At 39.1% G+C, this 22,185-nt stretch overlaps 1 protein-coding gene across 1 annotated transcript in view; it reads right to left on the reverse strand.

The window, feature by feature from the left end:
• Positions 1-226: 226 nt before the first annotated feature.
• CCDC146 (coiled-coil domain containing 146) overlaps positions 227-22,185 on the reverse strand; it is an 85,307-nt gene continuing 63,348 nt past the window's right edge. The window contains exons 10-19 of the mRNA XM_075144629.1: positions 18,810-18,905; positions 17,408-17,578; positions 15,952-16,040; positions 15,668-15,832; positions 13,049-13,273; positions 12,205-12,433; positions 4,968-5,096; positions 3,316-3,453; positions 1,676-1,924; positions 227-430 (exon numbers count right to left, since the gene is read on the reverse strand). Coding sequence (XP_075000730.1) covers positions 227-430; positions 1,676-1,924; positions 3,316-3,453; positions 4,968-5,096; positions 12,205-12,433; positions 13,049-13,273; positions 15,668-15,832; positions 15,952-16,040; positions 17,408-17,578; positions 18,810-18,905 — 1,695 coding nt within the window. The remainder of the gene's footprint in view (positions 431-1,675; positions 1,925-3,315; positions 3,454-4,967; positions 5,097-12,204; positions 12,434-13,048; positions 13,274-15,667; positions 15,833-15,951; positions 16,041-17,407; positions 17,579-18,809; positions 18,906-22,185) is intronic.

Consider the following 22,185-nt stretch of genomic DNA (forward strand, 5'->3'; position numbering starts at 1 on the left):
TTTTAAAATACTGCACTGCATTTGGGATACCATGCTGCTCCTAGCCAGGAGAAAAGAACTTGTATCACTGACTATTTAGCTATCTTTCTGGTGTTAACAACTACTTTGTTTTCAATATGGAATTTGGCTAAACGCTAACGGACATTCCTTCAGTGTAGAGTAAATGCTATTGACCCTTGAGATTCAGCAACCGGTAGTGGCCTCTCCCGCTTTAGGTGCTGCCTGTTCAGATTTCAATTGGCTTTACAATAGGTTTTCTGAAATGTCTCATATTTGAACCAGGCTCACTTGGTTTGAAAGGAGCCAGAGCACCGTAGGGCCGCGGCAATGGGAGACTGTATTCATCGTCTGGGATATAGGCGGTTGGGCGTTGTTCAGCTGTCGTGTGGACACAGCCGGGTGCTGCGGCTTGTTCCTCTTCTGCAGCATGCTGTGAAAGAAACGCATTTTGATCACAGAGTGATTATATGCTTTAAAACTCCAGTACTCTCCTCAGCCAGCATACAGAATGCCTAACAAAAGAAACACCATTAGTCTAATCCTTAGCAGATCAGGAAACCCAGAGGGTATTAAGTGTTCATTGGAAGGAAAGCATGAGTTACTGACCATGTAGATGTGAGTTTGTCCTTTTAAATAGTAAACGGTTTGAGCCTGTAATGCTTTTGTTATTTGTGAAGAAAACAGATTAGATGAACTTGTAAAAGTTGTAATAAGTATGCACCGAACATCTCAGGAACGGGATAATTGTTCTGATGCTTCAAAACGTGGCTGTATTCACGCTGACAGCAGCTGTTCCTGAATACAGTTACTGCAGTGAGCTTGTATCCGCAGCACCGAAAGGAAACTGAGTCATAGCATAAGCAGAAGTGTTAACGACAGAGAAGTTTCTTATTCTAAACCAGTTTTACTGCAGCATTTCTGTGCGACTTCAAGTTCTTTCAGTGTATGCACAGTGTATTCCTCTCCCAGCTTTGTGCGCCTTTCAGATTCCCTTGGAGTGATCAACTGAAGCATTCACATAGCAAAGCTAATTCCCCATCAGCAAGAGTTCCCTCAGTATACACATCTCATTTTTATACTGCTTTTTCTTCTCTGTGAGCTCTCTGCTCAGGGATGCTGACAGTCTCAACTAAGGAGGCAGGGTACCCAGCAGGGTAGAATTTGAAGCACTATTTGAAATGCAGCCCTGCCTACCCTCACTGTCTTGCCCAGCAATCTGATTTCTTGCTGCTTCTCGTCTAATGTTCACTGCATCTGATACGTGGAAGACGCTAAACTTATTGTTCCTGAACCCCACACCCCACCTTTTGCAGCTTTACCTTGAAATCAAATGGAAAGCAATACATCACTGATAGCTATCTCACCCATCATCCCAAAACATGGTCACACAAGTTAATAACTGAAGGTAAGTCTTCCTTTTCGTGTAATGTGTTCTCTTCTTAAGATTCAGTGACCAGTTCTAAGCGGTGTGCCAGACTGCAGTTACAGCTCCACAAGCCTGCAGTGTACCACTTCATTAGTTGTCCTCACACCATCATCTCCACTGACTCCTGGAGCTCCGTGTTTGGCAGCGAATGGCTACGCAGTGAGCTAGCACAGCTCTTTCAGAAAGACAAGCTAGAGCGGTGAAAAGATGGGGCTGAAGATCTAATTGCAATGTATGGCAAAAACTTACTTTAGCTCTGGCTTCAGCAGCTTCTTTTTGCATCTTCTCATTGCGTAATATCTTCAACCATTCATTTTCTGTTTCTTTGGGAGGGGGAAGGCCTTGATCTATCCTTGATGAAACAGTCATCAAAAATTGTTCTTTGTCTCTCATTTCCTGCTGGAGTTTAATGGCAAGTGCTTGCTTCATGGATAGCTCTGCAACAAGAGCCATCATCTTCTGGGTTCTGTCCTTTATCTTCTTCTGCAGTTCGTTCGTCTGGAAAAAGCAACAATTGCATTTTAGTTGGAGCTTCCCGTTAGACACTTACTGGGCACGACACGTAGCTAAGTGGTAAGTGTGAAAACAAGTCTAGCTTGACTCGGTTTTAAAAAATAGTTCCATACTTGAAAATGACTTAATGAAACAGGACGCGTGTTTCTGTGTACACTCGGAAACACAGAAACTTGCATAAAAAGTCACATTTATTCTAATACAAGGTACAGAAAAGCAAGTTTGTATTTATCTCCTGCCCTTCTCAGCTGAATAGCAAAACTCCCACTGCCCTCAAAGGCAGGCATTAAACCCAGATTCCTATTGATCTTGTGCACAATTAACTTTGTAATAAAGGTAATAAGCCCGATCCTTACAAGATAATTGAGTGATAATGCAGACACAGTGAGGCTACGGGTTCTGAAGTTATCCTTGGCAGGGGAATGAACAGAAGAGTAACGGGACAGGAATCCTTCAGCCTGGCTGGGGATGATTTAAACAAAAAAACCCAGCAAAACTCAAATACTCTTTTTTTAAGTGACTAAGAGGGAATTGGGAGAGTCAGAGCACTCGAATGTAACTTCTGGCACACTGCCATTTTTACAGTAGTTTATTAGCCCATGGCCATGATTTCACAAACCCAAATAACAGCCATGTTATTTCTCTGTTTGTGGAAAATTAAAGATTTACCATAAGGATGTGTTTTGTTTTAAGCCTTTCTGAGTGCCAAATCTAACACCTAAAAAAAAAAAAATCAACCCTGGCCTTGTTTTACATTAATTACTTTGCATTTTTTTTCTGTCTTTCACTCAGCTCAGCGCTGTTTGGAGCTTTCTGATTAAGGAGGTGGGGGTGAGGGGATTTTTGCTCTTGCCCAAACAATATTGCCGGCAGTTAACAGGAAATAGCTATAATTATATAAAAGTAATTGTATTGAAAATAGTATTTCTTTCCTGTGTGGTTCTCGCTACCTAAATAACAAAGAAACTTTGAGCCAGATATTGGAGGGATATAGAACTTACCTGGCTTTTCCGTATTTCTTTTTATCCATAACGTGTTTGTGGTGGGAGGGCTGTTAAGTACACACGCAAAAGGAGGATTCTCCCAAGTTTCTAAGCACTCAACCTGAGAAATAACTAATCCTGTATTTTGGTGAAAGGTGCTGTTTGTGATGCAACTTTCTTTCAAAAAGAAAGTACACTCGCCTAATGCTCTTGCTATGTCTATATTGCTGTTATTACTAAATGTCTATAATTTCTGAAGACTAACATATGACTTGCCTATCAATATTTCCAGTCACTAGTTTTGTAATTTGCAAGTGAGTCATCTTACCTCTTGCCCAGTTATTATTTCATTTTGTATAGGCCAGCAAGCAGAGCGTGCGATGCCCTTCTTACCCTTTTAGCTAAGAGCAGTGTGTCCTGCTTCCCGTTCTCTGCTGTGGCACGGATTCTGGCCGTCAGCTGGGAAACGTGCTCGTAGAGAAAATCTGTCTCCAGCAACTTCTCCTCCTTCTGCACCAGCTCTACCTCTAGCTGCAGCAAGGAGCACACAGGGTGTAGGTAAATGACAGGGGAAGGTGCAACACAAGGTCTTCGCGTGAGTGCTTTGAGAGCTGCTGAAATAATACGGGTGAACAGCCATAAATAATCACTTCACCATCAGTTTTCTCAAAATTTTCACCCTCTCTGCCAAGTACCAGGCCAAAGTTGGTTCAGTTGGTTACTGTCAGTTGTACAGTTCTTCCATATCAGATCGGGCCTTTTTGGGGGGTAAGGGGTTACACCAGCATTATTACTGCCTTGCTGTGATTTTTCTTGAAAGCAGTGGGGTTGTTTTAGTGATTTTTTTTTTTTTTTTTTTTTAATCTTCTGGCTCCTTGAGTCATGCTGTAATAAGAAGGTTTCAGCTCTTGCTTTAAATACCTTTTCCCTCCTGATGCTAAAAAAAAAAAAAAGTAGTATGGGCTCCAAAGACTAAGAAAGTACTGTGCAACTAAAAGGACTTCAAAATCACAAGGAGATTGAAAGAGAACATTTAAACTTCCCTCACAACTCTGACGAACCCAGCTTTTTAGTGTGGGGGTTGGCAATAGCGGGCTGTGTTGTAGCCTGCAGAGCTCCCTCCTGTCACGGAATAAGGGACAGTAAAGTAAAAAGCTTAAGTAATTCAAGCAGAAGCATTCATGGTAAATCCTTACAAACTGGATTTCAAAAGGAGGACTTGGGTGTCCTCCCCAAACACTAAATACAGTGGGGGGAATTTTGTGCCCCTATAAATAGGACAGACAAAAATATCTAAGAAAATATCATGGTTGCTCTTTCCATTCCTTTACCTTCCCCCCGTACGCCATACAGGAGGTGCCCTGAAATTGGCTTTTATATTGGACCAAACGCTTCATTTTGAAGCCTCCTCTGGCAGTCGCTGGCGGTGCTGCAGTCAGGCCTCCAGCTGCTTGGCTGGCCTGGCTGCCTCTTCCATGGAGACCTGTTCTGTGGCTCCCTGTTTGGCACAGGAAACAAAGCAGTACAGCCAAACCCTGAGAAGGATGGTGGTCTGATCCTATGTAACATACGCGGACTTTGTGAAGAGGGTGGTGGGACTGCCTCCAGCTCACAGCCTGAGCATTGTGGTGGAACAGGTAATAGCCAGTTGCAGAAGAATGACAAGTTCGTTTGTTAGCGGTTTATTATTTTGCATTTATTTCCCTCTGCTGCCGTTTCTGTGCCTTCCCGTAGTGAAGCAGGAGGGACTGCGTTGAAGTGCCAGTGATGCGAATGGACCAGCTGGCAGAGGATGCTGCGGAGGCAGGTATACGGCACAGAGCCCATGTTCTTCACCACCTCTCCAGCCTCTGTAGGAGGAAGTCAAAATGTCCCACAGCCAGTTGTCCTGGAAAGCAGGTGCTGGGCTGGAGTTCCCATAGCCAATCATAATTATTTTAATTTCTCTTACAGAAAGTTTATTTTGAAAACAGAAGATACCATTTGCTTTTTCTAAAAGAGGTCAATCACAGTGGGAGAGCTTGTGATGTGATAAGTGATGTTACCTGCTCAATCTTTTTTAGCAGCTCAGGTGGAGATGGGTCCTTCCCTCCCAAGTCTTGCTTTCTACTCTCGTTTGTGGGGTCAGCAAAGATTTCCTCTATCTGTTTAATCCTGTCCTTGCACTGGGAATACTAGCAAACAAAAAGCCACAATGGTTATTTTTTCAGACAAGAAGCCAAAAGCCCCGTTATTACTATATGACCAGGGATGGAAGGTCTTAGTGTGTTTGGTTTACACCAGGAGAACCACACTAAAGCGGCTGGGGTGGCTGCACTGCCAACTCCTGGGCTTGGAAGCAAGACTCCAGCCTCGCTGGGAGACGTTTGGGATGCTCGGGCAGTGTAGGACTAAGCAAAGCGATACTGGTCAAACACTGGGAAACATTCCCGTACGAAACCAGAGGTGGACGTCCATCATTCTTCTGTCCTATTGCTAATAAATGGTAATTTGAAAAAAACAGTAGATTGTGCCACAGAAGGTCATCCCTATAACGCACAAATACAAATCAGCTTCATCTTATTAATGGTTTAACTGTCTTGAATGCTTGTTCCCTTGACTCCTTCTCCATGTGCAATGGTGTATACATAATGCTGCCACAGGGAAGAGGCTTTTCTCTGAGCCCAGCAGGTATTATGACAAGAACCCTGGACTGGAAGATGATTTTCATCACAGGTTTGGTAAGTCAGAAAAAGGCTGTCCGGGGCTGATACCCTCTTCAGCCTCTGCTGGTGGCCTGGATGAAAAGCCGCAGATGGTTTGTACCAAATCACATCCTTTGGGCCATAGCGGGCTGGGCTCGGGGCCACCCTCCAGAGCCGCTGTTAGCAGGCGGGGGGATGGAGCACAGCCGCTGGGGCTGGGCAGCGAGCCGATACCCGCCACAGCTACGGCTTTGTCCTGAGGAGGGAGAGGAGCACCGGGAAAGGTGGGAACCCCACTGGTGCCCGCTTCCTTCCCCCCGCCCGGGTCTCTGCAGCCCGGCCGAGCTGGCACCTCCAGTGGCGGAGGCGGCTGGGAGCAGCGGTGGGCGCCGGGAGCTCCTCTGGGACTCACAGCGGGAGCACGTCCCTGCCTAACTCACCCCCCGAGTTTGATCCCGCAGACTTACTTAGTGCTAACAGACAAGGTTTCCTGCAGGGGAGAGGGTTAACACAAAGGATTAGGAGCCATTTTAAATTTTATTTTTAAGGAGACACAGGTGTGACAGTTGCAGGATGGAAGCAAAGCCTGCTCTCTGCCAGAAATTGAGTCGCACCTGCTGCTTTGTCCTCAGGCTACTTTTTTTATCCCCAGGAATACACCAAATGTTTGAGGTGGGAGGTCTTCCTTTATTCCCTACAATCTTCTGTTTGACCCACAGGATCCATTTAGGGATGTAGGAAGGGTGCAAGTGCCTGACAGTTTGGTTGCAAGTTAAATCTGAAAGTCCTTCTTCCTGCTGGTTAGCACTAAAGGTCTCATCTCTATAGGCATCCAAGTTTTCTACGTTCCAGGCATGTGTCCTGAAGTGACTCCGTGGTGACACTGAGCGACGTGGTACTCCGGGGACCCATAGAGGCAGGTGTTCCCTGACCTTTCCGACGTGAGACCTTCCTGTGGAATAGCGCTTCCCAGAATACACTAGATGGACACCCGTGCTTCGCATAAATACTCACTGAAGGAGTGACTGGGACCATTTCTTCATGTTTGCACTTGCAGCACTGACAGTGCTGGCGTTTGTGCGTTGTCACACACCTGGCCATCCATCAGCACATTGTCACTCCAACCTTGATCTATTAGCACTGACATAACATAACCCAAGTAAGTTGCTATAAATGCTAACCATCAATCGCAGGTGATGATATTATTATGGAAATAAGTGGTCACTGGCTCTTAAAGTTATGAACAGTCAGCAAAAAGATAAAGTCAATGTTTAGATGTTGCTACAGGGATGGGGTTTGTCGCTGGAAGCTAACAAGTCGTGTTCAACTGGAAAGGGGAAACTGGCAGATCTTCTCGGGTGATAATGGAACGTTACCAGAGCGCTTGTCTTAAACAGTTCTTTTTCTGGTAAAAAAGCATCACGCAGCTCGCTCTTTCACACTTTGTCTGAGAGCAGGCGAAGTAAAAACCTTAAATAACTGTAATGAACAATTTCCTTGTCAAATCATGATTCGGTTTAAAATGAATTCCATTCAGTGCGTAACTAGTTTCAGGGGTACTGAAAGATTTATTTATTTTAATTATAAACAACCAAAACTCAAGCCCAATAATACACAGAGCGGAAGAATGTAAGAGCAGGACCAGCACAAACAACAGGATGCAGCTATGCTTCCAGAGGTGTTTCGTATCGGGGGCCAAATTTCTCAACCACTAACTCGGATGAAAATGCTTTGTTGGAGGCAGTGGTACCTTAATGAGATTAGGGACAGCTCACCAAGTAAAATATTGCAGGATTGAATTGTTACTTTAGAGAAGAAGGACTTGCAGAAAAAAACACTGTCCAAGCCAGAAAAAAGATCCATAAAAAGTTTCATGTTAAATACTTGACTTACTTTTAAATGTAACATGGATTGGGAGTGATTAGATGCAGGCTAATCCAAAAGTATGGAAAACAAAGCACATTTAGAAATAACCACGCGATTGCGTGTTTGCTGAAGTGATGTGACTATAGGCATCTTTATTTTCTCCTAATTTGCAGTGTTTATCTGAGTTCTAAGAGATTTTTAAGTCTTAAAACCAAAAAAGACCCTTCTTTCTTGGAGTGGATTCAATACAGGGGATAGGAAGAGGCTCTACAAGAGAGGCTTTTCTACGTTGGATTGTGAACACTCAGGAGGAATTGTTGAAGGACGAACAGTCGAGAGGGAACACATGCTGAGATAAAGGGACCGGTCTGAAAGAGTGGAGGTCTGCTGCTTATTTTGGAAATTTCAGAGAAGGTAGGTGAGGTACGTAGAGCACTAGAACAAGGCAAATATCATACCTATTTTTTAAAATGGGGGGAAAAGGAGCTATGAAACTATAGATAACTTATCTTCACTTTCTGAAGAATAAATCTGGAACAAATCATTAAGCTTTCTTTGTAGGTAGCTAGAAAAGAAAAAGGGTAGAATAACAGCCAATGCAGGTCTGTTGGGTAATGCCAAACCAGCCCAATTTCCTACTGTGATAATTTAACATTTGTGCAGATGACAAATAGTGGGTATCATGCATACTGATTTTTATACGGCTTCAATATTGTTTCATTTGACATTCTCATAAACAAGCTAAGGAAACAGTCTTGATGAAAATATAAGGTAAGTACTACATCAGCAGAATGACGTTAAGCTCAGAGAGACTGCAAATACTTTTTGGAGGAGAAGATTCAAATTCAAAATTACCTTGATCTGAAAAAAGGTCTGAACAAAAGAAAGAATATTAAATAACAAATGCAAGGTGCTCCATGTAGGCAGGAAAAATTACCTGTACAAATACAGAATCAAGGTCAACTGATTAGATATCCTTTCTTTGAAAAAGGGTCTAGTTGTTACATACATTTACATGAAGATGAATCAATATGTCATGTTGCAAGAAAGGCTACCATCGTACCTGGACACATAAGCAGGAATGTAACCTGCAAGATGCCTGAATGAGTCCTTTCACTCTCAGCCACCTCAAGAAAATTAAAGACCAAGTTGCTAAGAATAAAAAAAATGCAAAAAAAGAATGATCTAAGAAAAATCTGTAAGGGCTGAGTGAAAGAACAGGGTTGTGTTCTGAAGGATGGGAGAGGAACATGATTAACTGTCTTCCAGTAACACGAAATGTTGTTGCAGGGAGGAGGAGAATGATCTGTTCGTCATGTCCCTGGTGGACAGAATACAAATCAATAGGCTTACACTGCAGCAAAAAATATCCGGGCTAACAGTTAAGAAAATCTTTCCACTGTTAAGGAAGCACTGGGATGGCTTGCTGGGGAAACTGGAGTTTCCCAGCAGCAGTTTGAAAGCACAGCTTAGCCCTCTCATGAATGACAGGCAGTCCTATGCTGGAGTAGGTGCAGGATTGCCTAGGTAAACTCTTTACCTCTCTACAAGCCCCATTTTTCTGCGATGATGTAGTCTGGAGGTTTTCATGGGATTATATTAAAACCTGGACAAATGTTGATGCCAAATGCCTCAATGAAACTGTCGGTCCCTGTCATGTTAGTTGAACTCTGAGGCATGCAAGTCCCATCTACAGCATCTTGACAGCTCAGTAGGTCTACATGTTGAACTAATTAATGATTAATGCTAACTATTTCTCATTGATGCATGAAGGCAGATTAGTTTTCATGGGTCATTTCAGTCAGCGGGAACAGTCCCTTGATGTGCTGTCCCAATTAAAAGTCACATAGTTTTATGCCCGGGGAAAACCACCTTAGAATCTCACCAGGTATTTTTTGTGTCAGATAAAGGAGTATAGGAGACCCAGGTGAAATTTTTGCTCTTCCTGAATTGGCACACAGCCCGGACCTGTGCTTTTCCCCTTCCCAATGGGTACCCCAGCCATCGAGATACGGGGTCAGTTTCCGCAGGCTATTGAAGACAAGGTACTCATTCATCCATCTATTCCAAGAGGTGCATCTCTAACAGAAATAGATATCCCATCTCAGAACAGCTAATTTAGTGATGATTAAAGCATCTGTTGAGAATATGCGAGACTTACATTCAAACAGTATCTCTAAAAAAGTCAAAAGATCACGGTCAAATGCAAACAAACAACAAATACTGAAACTTTTTCTATTTTGTGAGACTGGATCTTGTTTTCCTTTCAGATTTCTCTCTATATATTTCAAGTATTACCAATGACAGATATCTGTTGTTGGAAAATCATTCAGCATTCAATACTAGAAAGTTTAATTCACCTGTGGAGGGAGAAAAAGGAAAAAAGTTCTGGGGTAATGGGAAGGTTGGGAAATGCAGGAGAAGAGAAAAATAGTACAGATAAGAATAAGATGACAAAGTCTGAAAAATATCCAAGACTTAAGGAGACAGGAAGGGTAAGAAAAATGGAAGAATAAAATTTAAGAGGTGCAGGTACAGGATTCAGCCTGCCTAATTCAAATGGTCTAAACTGTATTTCAAATGTAGGAGTCTTTTGAAGCATCCTTCTTACATGATTCAAGATTTCCTATACAATCGATGGGGAGAAGTAGGTGCCTTGAGAATAAATCCTCCAAGAGGAATATCGTGCTCCCTAAGTAGGGTTATCAGCATCTCCCTCTGGAGGCAAAGACACCCAACTCCTTCCATTAATAAAGAGACCTTGTTCACTTTCCTGGATAATTTGTTCTGTGGCCTCCTAACATGAAGTTAAGGTTAGGCACGCTAGCTCCTACACAAGGTCACAACAGAATGAAGAAATAAAAACTAAGAGGAGAACTCAGAAATGAGATTTACAGTCTCCATTATAGGAAGTCTAAGGGCCTCTGATAGAAATCAGGGTTTCATAGTCCTGTGGTGCACTGATCCTCTCTCTGAACATTTATAATTATCTAAATTGAAAGATAGACAAATGGTAGTCGAAAGGCAGCTCCCATTACCACCCCTTCAGGTTTCAGCTTGGTGTCAGAGGTCGGTTTCATAGACAACACAAGTGATTTAGATCTATATTCACCACATCAGGTCAAAGTCTTGTGCAAATGGTGGTTATCGTAAGATCCTTTGCACATCATAACTGAACAGATCCTGAGTTGGATTTCAACATGGGGCCAAATCTGTAATCAGTACAGGAATTAGCATTCTGAATTTGGCAACCAATGCCAGACTTCAGACTCCGGCTTATGGCTTTTATTTAAATCATGGAGATAAAGCCAAACAATTTGAAACTGTTTCTCACTAGACATAATGGCTATTGGCAGTGGGAGTAAGAGTATTAATGCTAGAGTGGTTGAGCATAAGGAGACGGTGTTAACTGGGTTAACAGCCAGTTTGAACTACGTAATATTTGGTAACTACAGTATCTAGTTACATTTTAAAGGCTGATAACTGGTTATTTGCCATTGTTCACTGGAAAATCTCTGACTTGGGAACACTTATTAAGACTACTCTATGTGCAATATCACACCACTGTATTTTCCTACTTTTTAATTTTATGTCAATATGGCAAAAAGATTTAAAGCACCTGTAACAATAGCCTCCCTTTAACGGTGACCTCCGGCTTCACATGAACAATCATCATAAAGGAGAAAGTTTTAGGAATGGATAACAGAAAAATCAAAGTTTCATGATTGTCTCTGTCAGTTCACAAAAATCGTCTGCATTTTGTTACTGTATTTGCCTCAGTGACTCTCAGTCTCGTTCTAAATCTTACCTGAAAAAAAGATCTTTTTTTTTTTTTTTTTAGTCTATCATCTTTTTTTCATACTCCCTCTGTTTATCGTTTAAATCTGTAAAGTTCTTCAGGGTACGATTTGCATAAGGTATTGTACAACATCTTATTCTTTCACCAGAGCACACAATATCTTTAAAAGACCAGAAGTAACAGAAAAGTGCAAGCACTATTTAACAGTGAGTCACAGCTCCCATCGATGCAGTTACAAATGGCAGTGGTACACCCTAATTTATGATTTTGTGCAGACACTAACAGAATACGTATGGAAAGAATTACCATCTGGAGATAAGGTCAAAAGTAAATGAGCCATTTCAGAAAGCAAGGAAAGAATGTCCCAAACAACGATGAACACTGCAGTTTGTTAGTTGTTTAATGTCATGTTGTAACTAGAATTAAAACTTACACTGTTTTTGTGTAGAAGAAAAGCTATGTGGATTATATCATTGTAGGCAGCCGAGTTTCCAGAGTAGGCTCAGGGTCAAGTGTGAATTGAGTTATTATTTTAGAAATTTGAAGAGCTAAGTATATCTCCCACCCCTCCACCTACCCCCATCAATACAGTTTTAACAAATTTTATCTACATTCCCATTTTTTCCCCATGACTCCCATTCTCCAGCTTAGTCATACTGACATTTCAGGCTATGGGGAGGGTTAGCTGAGATTCCATACCCAGGAAGCATTTGGCATGTGCATAACAAAGTGTGTCAGCCAGTTACACAAAAATGTAGAAACTCGCATATCTGAAGTTACAAACGTGCCTCAGTGCTTTGCTAGACAGGTGTATTACTGACCTTTCTGTTTTAATAAACCTTGTAAATGCAGACATTTTTTCTTTTTTTATGAAATTACTTTACGTTTTAAAATACAGAATAATAAAAAAAAAAAGCTTGCTTTCCCACCAACCTGTATCTGAAGTACCACCAGATGTGCATCCAGAGCATTCTTCACTGGGAGCGCTTTGAACCACAATTTAATCTGTCTCTTTTTCTCAGCTACCTTCAGCTTCAGAAATCTGATTTTTTCATCCATAACTTGCATCTCAATATCTCCATTTCTACACATCATCTCTTGCATGTTTATTTTTTCATATAAAATGCATAGTTCTTCTTCTCGATTTCTGAGCAGAAGACCACTGCAATAAGCCCAAAATGAAAAGGTAAAATTTAAAAAAATTTGATTGATATTCCATGTGTTTTCCATAATGAGCAACGAGCAACCTTGAAAAATAGTAATAATCTGGGAAAATGTACAAAGGTTTCACAAATATTATTTTAATATCATGACACCATTTTAAATAGGTAACAAAATAATTACAATGTGAAAATCAGAGAAAAAACAATTGCAAAGGTTCATCTAGTCCCTCATATAATTTTAAAAGCTCTTCTGGCCTTCTACAGCATTCATTTTAAAATGGATCAACAAGATCAGAGCGCTTCACATCTTCTGCATTTTTATTCCTTATCTGAGCACAAAGCACAAACAGAGCAGGAGGCTACAAGCTCTCAAGGCATTCAGTAGCCAATCCACCGTATTTTTTCTGAAGAATGAACATCTTCACCAATGGAGAAAAAACATCTGTGTAATGCAAAGCAGCCCTGACATTGCAGTGAAGCAGACTGTTTAGCGAAATGTTGTAGTGAGGCAGTCTTTTAGTATTCCTAATTTGGAGTAGTCATAAGTTGAAAAATATTGTTGATTTATGAATGTAAAAATTAAACACTATATTACATCAAATTTACATGTATACCTCTCATTTTGTTGCTGAATAGCCCTTTCATATTTTTTGCGCAGCTGCACCATTTCCTTTTCAATGTGGGTGACCATACTGGTAAGCCTCTCAAGATCCAGACACCGTTGCTTTTTCTTTTCTTTCATCTCATGCATGATTTGTACAATTTTGCAATAATCACTTTTGAGACTGTCTGTAATTGCTATATTATTTGTATTCTTCAGATGTTGTTTCTGCAATTTCCTTTAACATAACAGAAAAGTAGGAAAGTTTTTAGTCCTTTCAATTTGAAAGCAATTTCAGCAACTAAAACCAGAGCTTAAACTAATTCCTCAAATACACAAAGGATCTTCTATGTCACTCTGCTTCACAGAAGCATTACAAGAAATAGAAAGACTCTCTGAGAACAGCTTCTCTCTGCAAGCTCTTTCCAGCTTGAAGAGAACTGAATTATGGCCCAAAACAATGCTATAAATGGAGCACTGCACTACAGCTCTTTTCTTCTCCACTGGGTAGCCCAAGGGGATGTAAGAAATAAAGTTCAAGAGCAGAAGCATAATCTGTGATGCAAAGTCAATGTGTAGAAATCCTGCCACAAATTAAATAATTTTGTGGTTGTGTTTCAAAGGTCTCCAAGTTTATTGTTTATAAAGTGATGTATCATAACAGTCACACAAGAAAGAAAATTATCAGTTTCCCCGTTTGACAGATGAGAAAAAAAATCACAATGAAAAGTTAGTGACAAGATTACATTATAGACCCATAAAAATGAAGAACAGAACTCATTCTTTCCAGTGACCTTGCTGGCCACTAGATGATGGTCCCCCACTTAAAATTCAGAGTCTTGTTGCCACATGGATCATTCATTTGCTCATGACATGGAACTTAGAGTTACTGCATTTGATTGTGGTAAGTATCACTTCTGATCAAGTATCACTTTATCTACACTGGGGAGATATTCACATCAACATACAAAAGAGGTAGCGAAAGGAGAAGCACAGTCTCCTGTTAAAATACAGAACTGCAGATGATGAACTATCCTGCCTCCCCTCGTGGGCTCCATCATTGCATTGCTGAATTACTCTGTACAAAGCAGTGAGCTGCTTTATGGTTCATTTCCCCCGTGTGTGTAACACTTTACAGTTCCACAGGAATTGAATTGAAATCCACCAAATTAAATTAAAATTCTGTAAAGCAAGTTTCAGACTGAAAGCATGACAGTATTGCAGAAATGCAATGTGATATTAAACATTCACTGAAAAACCTTTCTCTTATTTGGACTAATACTCTGTCTGTCCCCCAAAGTGTGTAGGCTGCAGTTAAGTCAGTGATACTCTGATACTAAAGTCTATTACTGGGATTAAAAATATGTTCCATAGGCAAGAGAATTACTGATAATTCAGCACCTCTTACTAGCTTTAAATCTAGGTTTGCAGAGATCAAAATGCCTGTTGGATCTTTACTGGAGTAGGGTCATCTACAGTAATTAGATATTTCTGCTATCTAGACAATATATAACCATCTTAGCCTTTTTTTCCCCTCTTTTCACCCGTAATTAATAGGGAAGACCTAAAAATTTTAGTACAAAATGTCATCTTGTGCATCTTGACAAAATCACTTAAATCACTGAAGTTCCACTTCTTTTCTAGCTACCTCCAGCATGACTTTGAAATCAAGCTACTTGGAGATTCACAATATACTTTGAGTGAATGCATCCTGAATGCATTCTTTGGCCTGGTCGTGCAATTTTTTGGCACCGAAAAAAAGAGTTTTGGGAAGATCAAATTATTTTTAGAATACTCAGTTTTGGCTGTTCTGTTTTGCATACACGTTTAACTATTCACTAGCTTCCTACTTTCCCAACTACCGATTTCGTAGACATTGTTGTTCTGTTTATATTGCAGAATGTCATCACAAGGATGACAAAAAGATGGCAAAAAGATATCCCCACTAAATAACAGTCTGGAAAAAGTAGAGTCACATGCACCCACTGTCTGCCTCCTCCTCTTTGTTGTAACTGTAACCTTTCGTTTTGACTGGGATTGCCTGGAAATTGAAACCATGTTTTGTTTGATCTGAAACAAACATTATCCAATAAACTTCAATTTGAGTTTGAACCAAGAAACCCAGTTTGTTCTAATCTAATAATTAGACAGCCACATTACTAGCTAATGACTCATTTAATAGCACCATGCACCAGTCTATTGTGGAATCACATCTGTATTGGACCTCTTTTTGTCTAAGGATAAGCAAGTGTGAGTACAACAGTGTTGTTCATACTGAATGAAATAGCATGACAACGCAGATACTAGAGGCTCAAGAACTTGATACAAAGGAAATGCAATGACAATTTATCCCTCCAAAGGACAGGAAAGTGAGAGAGTAGCCAGACAAACTTCAAAAATGCTTTGTGCCATGCAATGATGCTCAAGCTAATTGTGAAGTGTTAGGGTGACAAGAAATTGGAACAGATTATGTAAGGGTGTTGCTAAATGTCTTTGAATCAGGTTTTAAAAATCAGGATAATAACCATCAAGGATGATATAGGCATAGCTGAAGTTGGACTGGATTATCTCTTAAGATTCTTTCTAATCTTACATTTCTATAATCGTGATCTACAGCTTACTTCAAACTCACCTTTCCTGGGTTATAACAGTATTCCTTAAATTTTCTATTTCATTTCCTAGCAATTTTACCTGGCTTTTAATTTCATTTGTTTTCTGCTGAGCAGCGTGCACCAAATTTATACATTTATTCCTTTCATTTTGGATAACATCGTACATTTTAGAAAATCCTTGGAGTCTGAAGAAATGACAAGTGTGAAAGAAATAGTTATTATAATTTTATGCATCCATTACTTGGATAAAAATTGCTTTAAAAGACATATTTTAGCTAATGTATTGTTATTATTATTTTCTTACTGGGTTTGGATTTTTCTTTTCCTCTTTTTGCACTCTCTTATTTCAAGATCTTTTCTTTTTATTTCTTTAATAATATTTTGGAGTTGTATCTGAAATTTAAATAGAATTCAGTGAGCACATTAGATACATCAAAGAAATATCTTCAAAGAAATGACTCAGAACAGTTATTCGTCTTAGACGAGGAAAAGACAGCGAGCCAAGATTATTCTAAGAACTTATTCTAATTATAATGAAATGCTTTTACTGTAACAACATTAAAGAACACAGTCTTTCTATGTATGTTAAGCTTACAACAACTGTTATTAATGTAGGTAACTTGATGCTGTATCTTAAAATGCTTGGTCCCTTGTAGCTGGAGTTCTACTGTTTCTATTAATCAGCCTCTCGGTTCCATCACTATATAATGATTTGGCATATGCACCACTGAAATCTTATCTTTTCAAATAAAATTTCTTTTTTACTCTTTTCTGGCTTTTAAGCAATCACTGATGCTTGAGTAGAACAGTACATTTACATTTTGTTATGGCTCTGGACCTTCTGATTTCAGTTGTGTTCAGTCTTTAACAGCCTGTGTCATTAACCTTCAATGGACAGGCCTTTTCTCACCTCCCACTGGTATCAGGAGGAGGATATTGGTATTAAAAAAGCTGGTGGATGTTGGGTTGCAACTCTGGGCATGTGTGTGTGTTCATTACTTTGTACTGTTTATTTTTTTGATCTGTTTATGGACTGATATTTATTGAAGGTGCAAAGCCTAACATGTTTGCTTACTCTATTTTTATAGACAGTCAAAGATTCCCAAAGTGCTAGAAAGGTAGCTTATATAATTTATTTGAATACAGACATACATTGTGGAAGCATAAATAGTTTGTTCCCATATACAAACCCGGTAGTTAGTATAAACTGTGCAACATCACAGCACATACATGATATTATAATGCCAGCAAACTGCAGGCAGCAAAGCCAATGAATATTCCTAGTTTCTGTGGCATAGGAAAAGTTTTCTTTCCATCTTTCTTCACATTATTATAACAATTTACACCTGGAAATGTGTCAGGAAAATAAAAATTGCTGCCTCTCCTTGGAACGAGTAGCAGTTCTGTTTACCTTTTAACGTCCATATATTTGTAAAATAAAACACATAGTTGTACTTCCAAGAATCCCGGTTGAGGCTATCTGTTTTCTGCCTCTTTGTTCAATAGGCTTGAAAGAAAATGTCCTTTCAAATACCTTGTTTCAATTGTGGCATCATATTTTAATATACTATTGCACTGCACCATAAATTGCCAATAAAACAACACAGTATTGTGAGCTTCCTGTGCTGTGATAGCTGTGGTACTTCAAAGTAAAGTGGGAAATGAGAGTCCATAAGGCTCTTCTCACTAGTAATTTAATTTCTCCATATACCAGCTTTGACTTCAGAAGAGTCTTCCAATTATATGAGATAATTTTTTACCTGGGCTTTCTGAACATCCCTAGATTTCTGTTCCCTCTCTTCAACTTTGACCCAAGTCAGATGTGCAAGTCTGGATAACTCATCTCTGCATTTTTCCTGCTCTTTGAAAAGCCGGCCTTCTTCAGCAATACATTCTTCTAACATGTGGGCATCCATATCTGACATCATTTCCTAAAGAAAATTAAATTAAATTCCTTATGCATCGATGCATCAGTGTTGGCAAGCCCAAAGCTGGAAATACTTTGGGTTTATCTGCAGAGTACACATATATACAGACTAAATGGATTTAATAAAAAATAAAATATTGCTTTAAAATACCAGCTGAAACACCATGCACGATCCCTATAATAACATGTAAAATATTTAATCATGTACAAGCATTTATGTTCTTCAATCTAGCATGTCTTTCAGCTGCTGCCCACTGGGCAGAATGGTTCCTTATGGCCATATAATCTTTAAATAAGTTTACTCTCAGGTCTTGACGTGTCCATACTACACAATGGAAGACACTGAGCTTTCACATTAAGAGACCAAATTTAGACATTTAAAACAGAGCAAAGTATCTAGATGCCTAGAGTTGTTGGAGATTCCGTCAATACAGTCAGTGAACTCTAAAGAGCTATGTGCTCTACCCAGTGTAAGCCAACCTCTTTAGAAGGAGGTGAACGGATGGCTTCCTAGGCTCCACCGACTACAGGACTAGACTGTTAATTGACTATCGTGGCACATTAGATATACATCCCATACACAAATAGTGACATGTAGATACCAAACGTATATGTATTCAAACACAAGCCAAATCCCACCTGATAATGCTAACAAATTCAAAGACACCATAAAAAGAAAATGGATATAAGGGTAAGAAGATAAGGAGGTATGATCCCAAGAAGAAGGTATGTCTGAAATATATTGTTTCTTATAAAGTCATTTATATAGTGGCAAGTACTAATACTCTTATAATTGAGACATCTGCGTTTCCACACTATATATGGCTGTGCTGAGTATAGACAAACATCCACAAATGACAAAACCATGAAGATGAAAAATTATAGTGTACAAATGCTGAATTGTCCTTGTTTCAACAAGACACTGTGCCATATCCAAAAGAAATTTATACCCATCATATTTCTAGCTGTAATGTAGTTAATGATATTCAGAAAGACTTAACCTAGAAATTAGATTTGCTTACTGCCTTCCAATATGTGACCAGTAACACCGAAAACTGTTTTTTAAAAATGACAAACAAGTGGTCTTTAAAATTGAACAAATACTAACGCATGTTTTCCCACCGGAAAGCTGCAACTAGAAACCTCTATCATTTTGTCTTCAAACAGTCCCTTTATTCTCATGATTGAAAACTAACTGTTATAGTGAAAAAGTATGAGAAAGCAGAACTCAGCACCTGTTCAGCTAAACTTCTCCTGGTCATTTCAATTTCCTTCTGCAGTTCTCGTCGTCTTTCTAATAATACTGCATTACTTTTAGGGATGACTTTTGCCTACAAAAGTAAACCAAGCACACTGAGTGATGCAAACAAAAGATGTAAAAAATGTACACTGCAGATAATTTATTTGAAGTAGTTACACACATTAAGAAGTGAATTTTCTGTCTTGTTACAATAGCTAGTCCAAGAGTTCTTCGTTGAGTAGAGTTCCTCAGCAACATATTCAAGTTTCTCAAATTTTTCTTTTAAGAATTTAACTACAAACACTACAAACTTCACAAAGCCCAGGTTAAGTACTGAATTTATAAGGCTTATGTTTTTCAGCAACTAAACCGTCTTTTAAAAAAAAAAATCACAAAGAGTGACTATGCAAAGGTGTCACCTTCTAAATTCACAGAGGATTTTCTGAGTGAAATTCTGACCCTACTGAAGGAAAAAATAGATTTACCACTGATTTTAACAGGGTGAATATTTCACATCTGTGTAGATTTGATATCATAGTTTTTGCTTTTAGTTATTGAAGGAAGATTTTTCCTCCTTAGGCTCTAGAAAGTCAAATCTAACAACATAAAGTTATGTATTTTTTTTTTTATATTATGGAAAAATTTGTTTATTCAGTCAGATTTTAAAATTAGTGTGTGAAGGAAGACACATTAGAAACTACTTTCTGAATAAAATCTATCTGAAAATTCCCAGTACAACTACTTGCATGATATAACTCATAAGGCAAAAGATTGTATTGTCCTCAAAGTGACTAACTTCACTTAAAAATTCTTTGTGGTTATAAGTAAGCAAGAAATAAATACAGCAGGCTAACTATGCAGGCATATGTTGCGTGTCTGTAATTGTAAATCTGTAATTCATACAGGTGGGAAAAAAATGACACTGAACGACACATCTGGAAGCTATTCAAAGGTACACGCAACCCCATGGTATCTTTCTCAGATCTAAGCCAGATGTTAGAGTTCAAAACATTATACCTCAATATAGATAATGAGATGTTTTGCACTTATGGTTTGCACTTCTGTGATAATATTATAAAATTAGATGTTGTTTACTTGCGTTAAGGGAAAGGGAAACAAGAGGCACAGTAAAGGTCAACCTTTGGAGTTACTTTGGTTTCAGCTGCCATCTCTGAGACAGATTTGGTTTGATTTAGATTTGCTAAAAGGTCAATAAAACCTGTTTTAAGCAAGTTGCTTTCACTCTTACAGAAGGACAAAACACGGCCTTTCTGTGGAGCATACATTAGTTACCACTTCTGCTGTGTAAAAGGCTGTAAGTAGGCATTTCCACATTTTCAAGATGGGATTCTAAAGATGCCATCAAGTTCTTGACTCTAAAAGTAGAAAGCTCATATAAACATCTTTAATCCATTAAGGACTTTTGTTCACATAAGACATGACTAAACTTAGGCACTTTTGGCTGTCTGCAGCGGCCTGACCGAAGAGAAGGCATGCATGGAGAGGAACAGCAGTTCTGCTCTGGGCTGGCGATAGTCGGAGCGGCCAGTTCTCTTTCACACAGAATGTTGGCATTTAGCAATAGCTGACCTTTCACAACTTACTAAGAAGAAAAACACATTTGAAGGAAGTGTTCCTGTAATTTCCCTATTCTACAAACCAGTCATTCTGCACTTAGCACATGATTTAAAGTAAGAGAAATTTGGGGAAGCACATTGATGTACTGCTGCTTCCGCAATCACATTTTTATACCAGCAATTAATTCCTGTGATTTTTTTCACTTGGAATCACATTGGATAAATATAAATCCGGCTTTTTAAGTAGTTAAAGGAACTTTAGCTACTTAAAATATTTTAACTTTTCTTAGGTGTGCTGCTAAGTCCTCCAAATAAAAATAGTCTCAAGACAGCAAAAGCCAAGCAGAATCAAGCTTGCCACTCTAGTCTTTTGTACTCCAGTACTGCATTTGAACTGACCATGCTGCAGAGGAATGGTGATTTCACATTTGCTCTTCTAAAAGAGTCAAGATAGGAATCAGAGAAAATACAGAGCATGGGAGGATGGGCTAAAACAACTATATTGCCATGGCCTGTTTGTGTTAGGGTAGCATTCTGCAACTTCTGGAGTAAAATACTGCATAGAATTTCACTTCTCTCTCTGCTGGCATTCCCTTTCCCCCACTCCTCGTGATGATTCTCCTACTTGCAAGACACATACAAGCCTATAGGATAACCTAGCTTTCGCACTGAGGGAATCCTTCGCAGTGCAACTTAACCTTTAAGGGTCTCATCACAGGTCTCTTGCTCTTTCACACAGTGTAAGGGGGTTGGGTTGGGCTGGGCTGGGTTTGGATCTCACCCAAGACAGTGAACTCTAACCACAGCTGTCGGTGAGTTATGGCATTTTATTTTAGCATTTTATGTTTTTGAACTATTGTGATTCTCCCATCAGGAATATTTCCTCAATAGGAACACAGGAAAAAAATACTGTTTCCCAGATTCTCTTAGCTGATACCGAACAGAAAGTCAGCTTTAAGATCCAAGTCTGGAATATGAGTCAGTCCTTTAATAAATATTTCAGGAAATTCAATCTAAAACTTTTTTGTGTAGTTATTGAGCTTTCCCCCCTCCTCCTAAGTGGGCTTATATTACTAGGTATTTAATACACATGTGAATTCAGGAGGAATTTCAGGGGAGACAGAAAAAAATTTCTATTACTTATTAATATTAAATATTATTGAGTCATGTTTGGAGTTCTTTAAATAGTAAAGCGAAGTATGTGTGGGTTTTGATATAATGTAGTTATTTTTTAAAACTTCACAGTAATGTAAATAAGGCATTTTTCTGCCCTGAATTGCTTAGAAGGACCAAGAAAAATGTCAATGACACTGTGTATCTATGTAGGAAACATCAAGTCCTTATGCTTTTAATTCAGATAATGGATATTCTCCTGTGAAAAAAAAATTCACCTGACTAAGCAAGATTAATTTTATAAGTCTGACTTACAATTTAGACTAAGCAAGGAGCTACTATAGGAGAAAAGCTTAAGAAAGAAAGAATGGAAGAATGAGTGATGAGATGAAGAGAATAAGAAAAAGTTATAGACAAAGTAAATTGTTAAGAAATATTTGGAAGGAGAAAAGAAAGGAAATGTTTTGAATAGACAAGCAGAATGAAACTGCCCTTTAAAATCCGCATAGTAGAAGGTACAAATAAAACAGAAAAAAGTAAATCAGTATGGAAAGAGGAATGGGTCAAATACAAAACAGAAAAAAGTAAATCAGTATGGAAAGAGGAATGGGTCAAATACTAATGCAAGGAGGAAATGAGGAAGGTGAAATTTGAGTGGAAAGAAAGAGAACATAGGGAATT

This window comes from Calonectris borealis, chromosome 1 (genome assembly GCF_964195595.1).
Source record: "Calonectris borealis chromosome 1, bCalBor7.hap1.2, whole genome shotgun sequence".
Classification (NCBI taxonomy): Eukaryota; Metazoa; Chordata; class Aves; order Procellariiformes; family Procellariidae; genus Calonectris; species Calonectris borealis.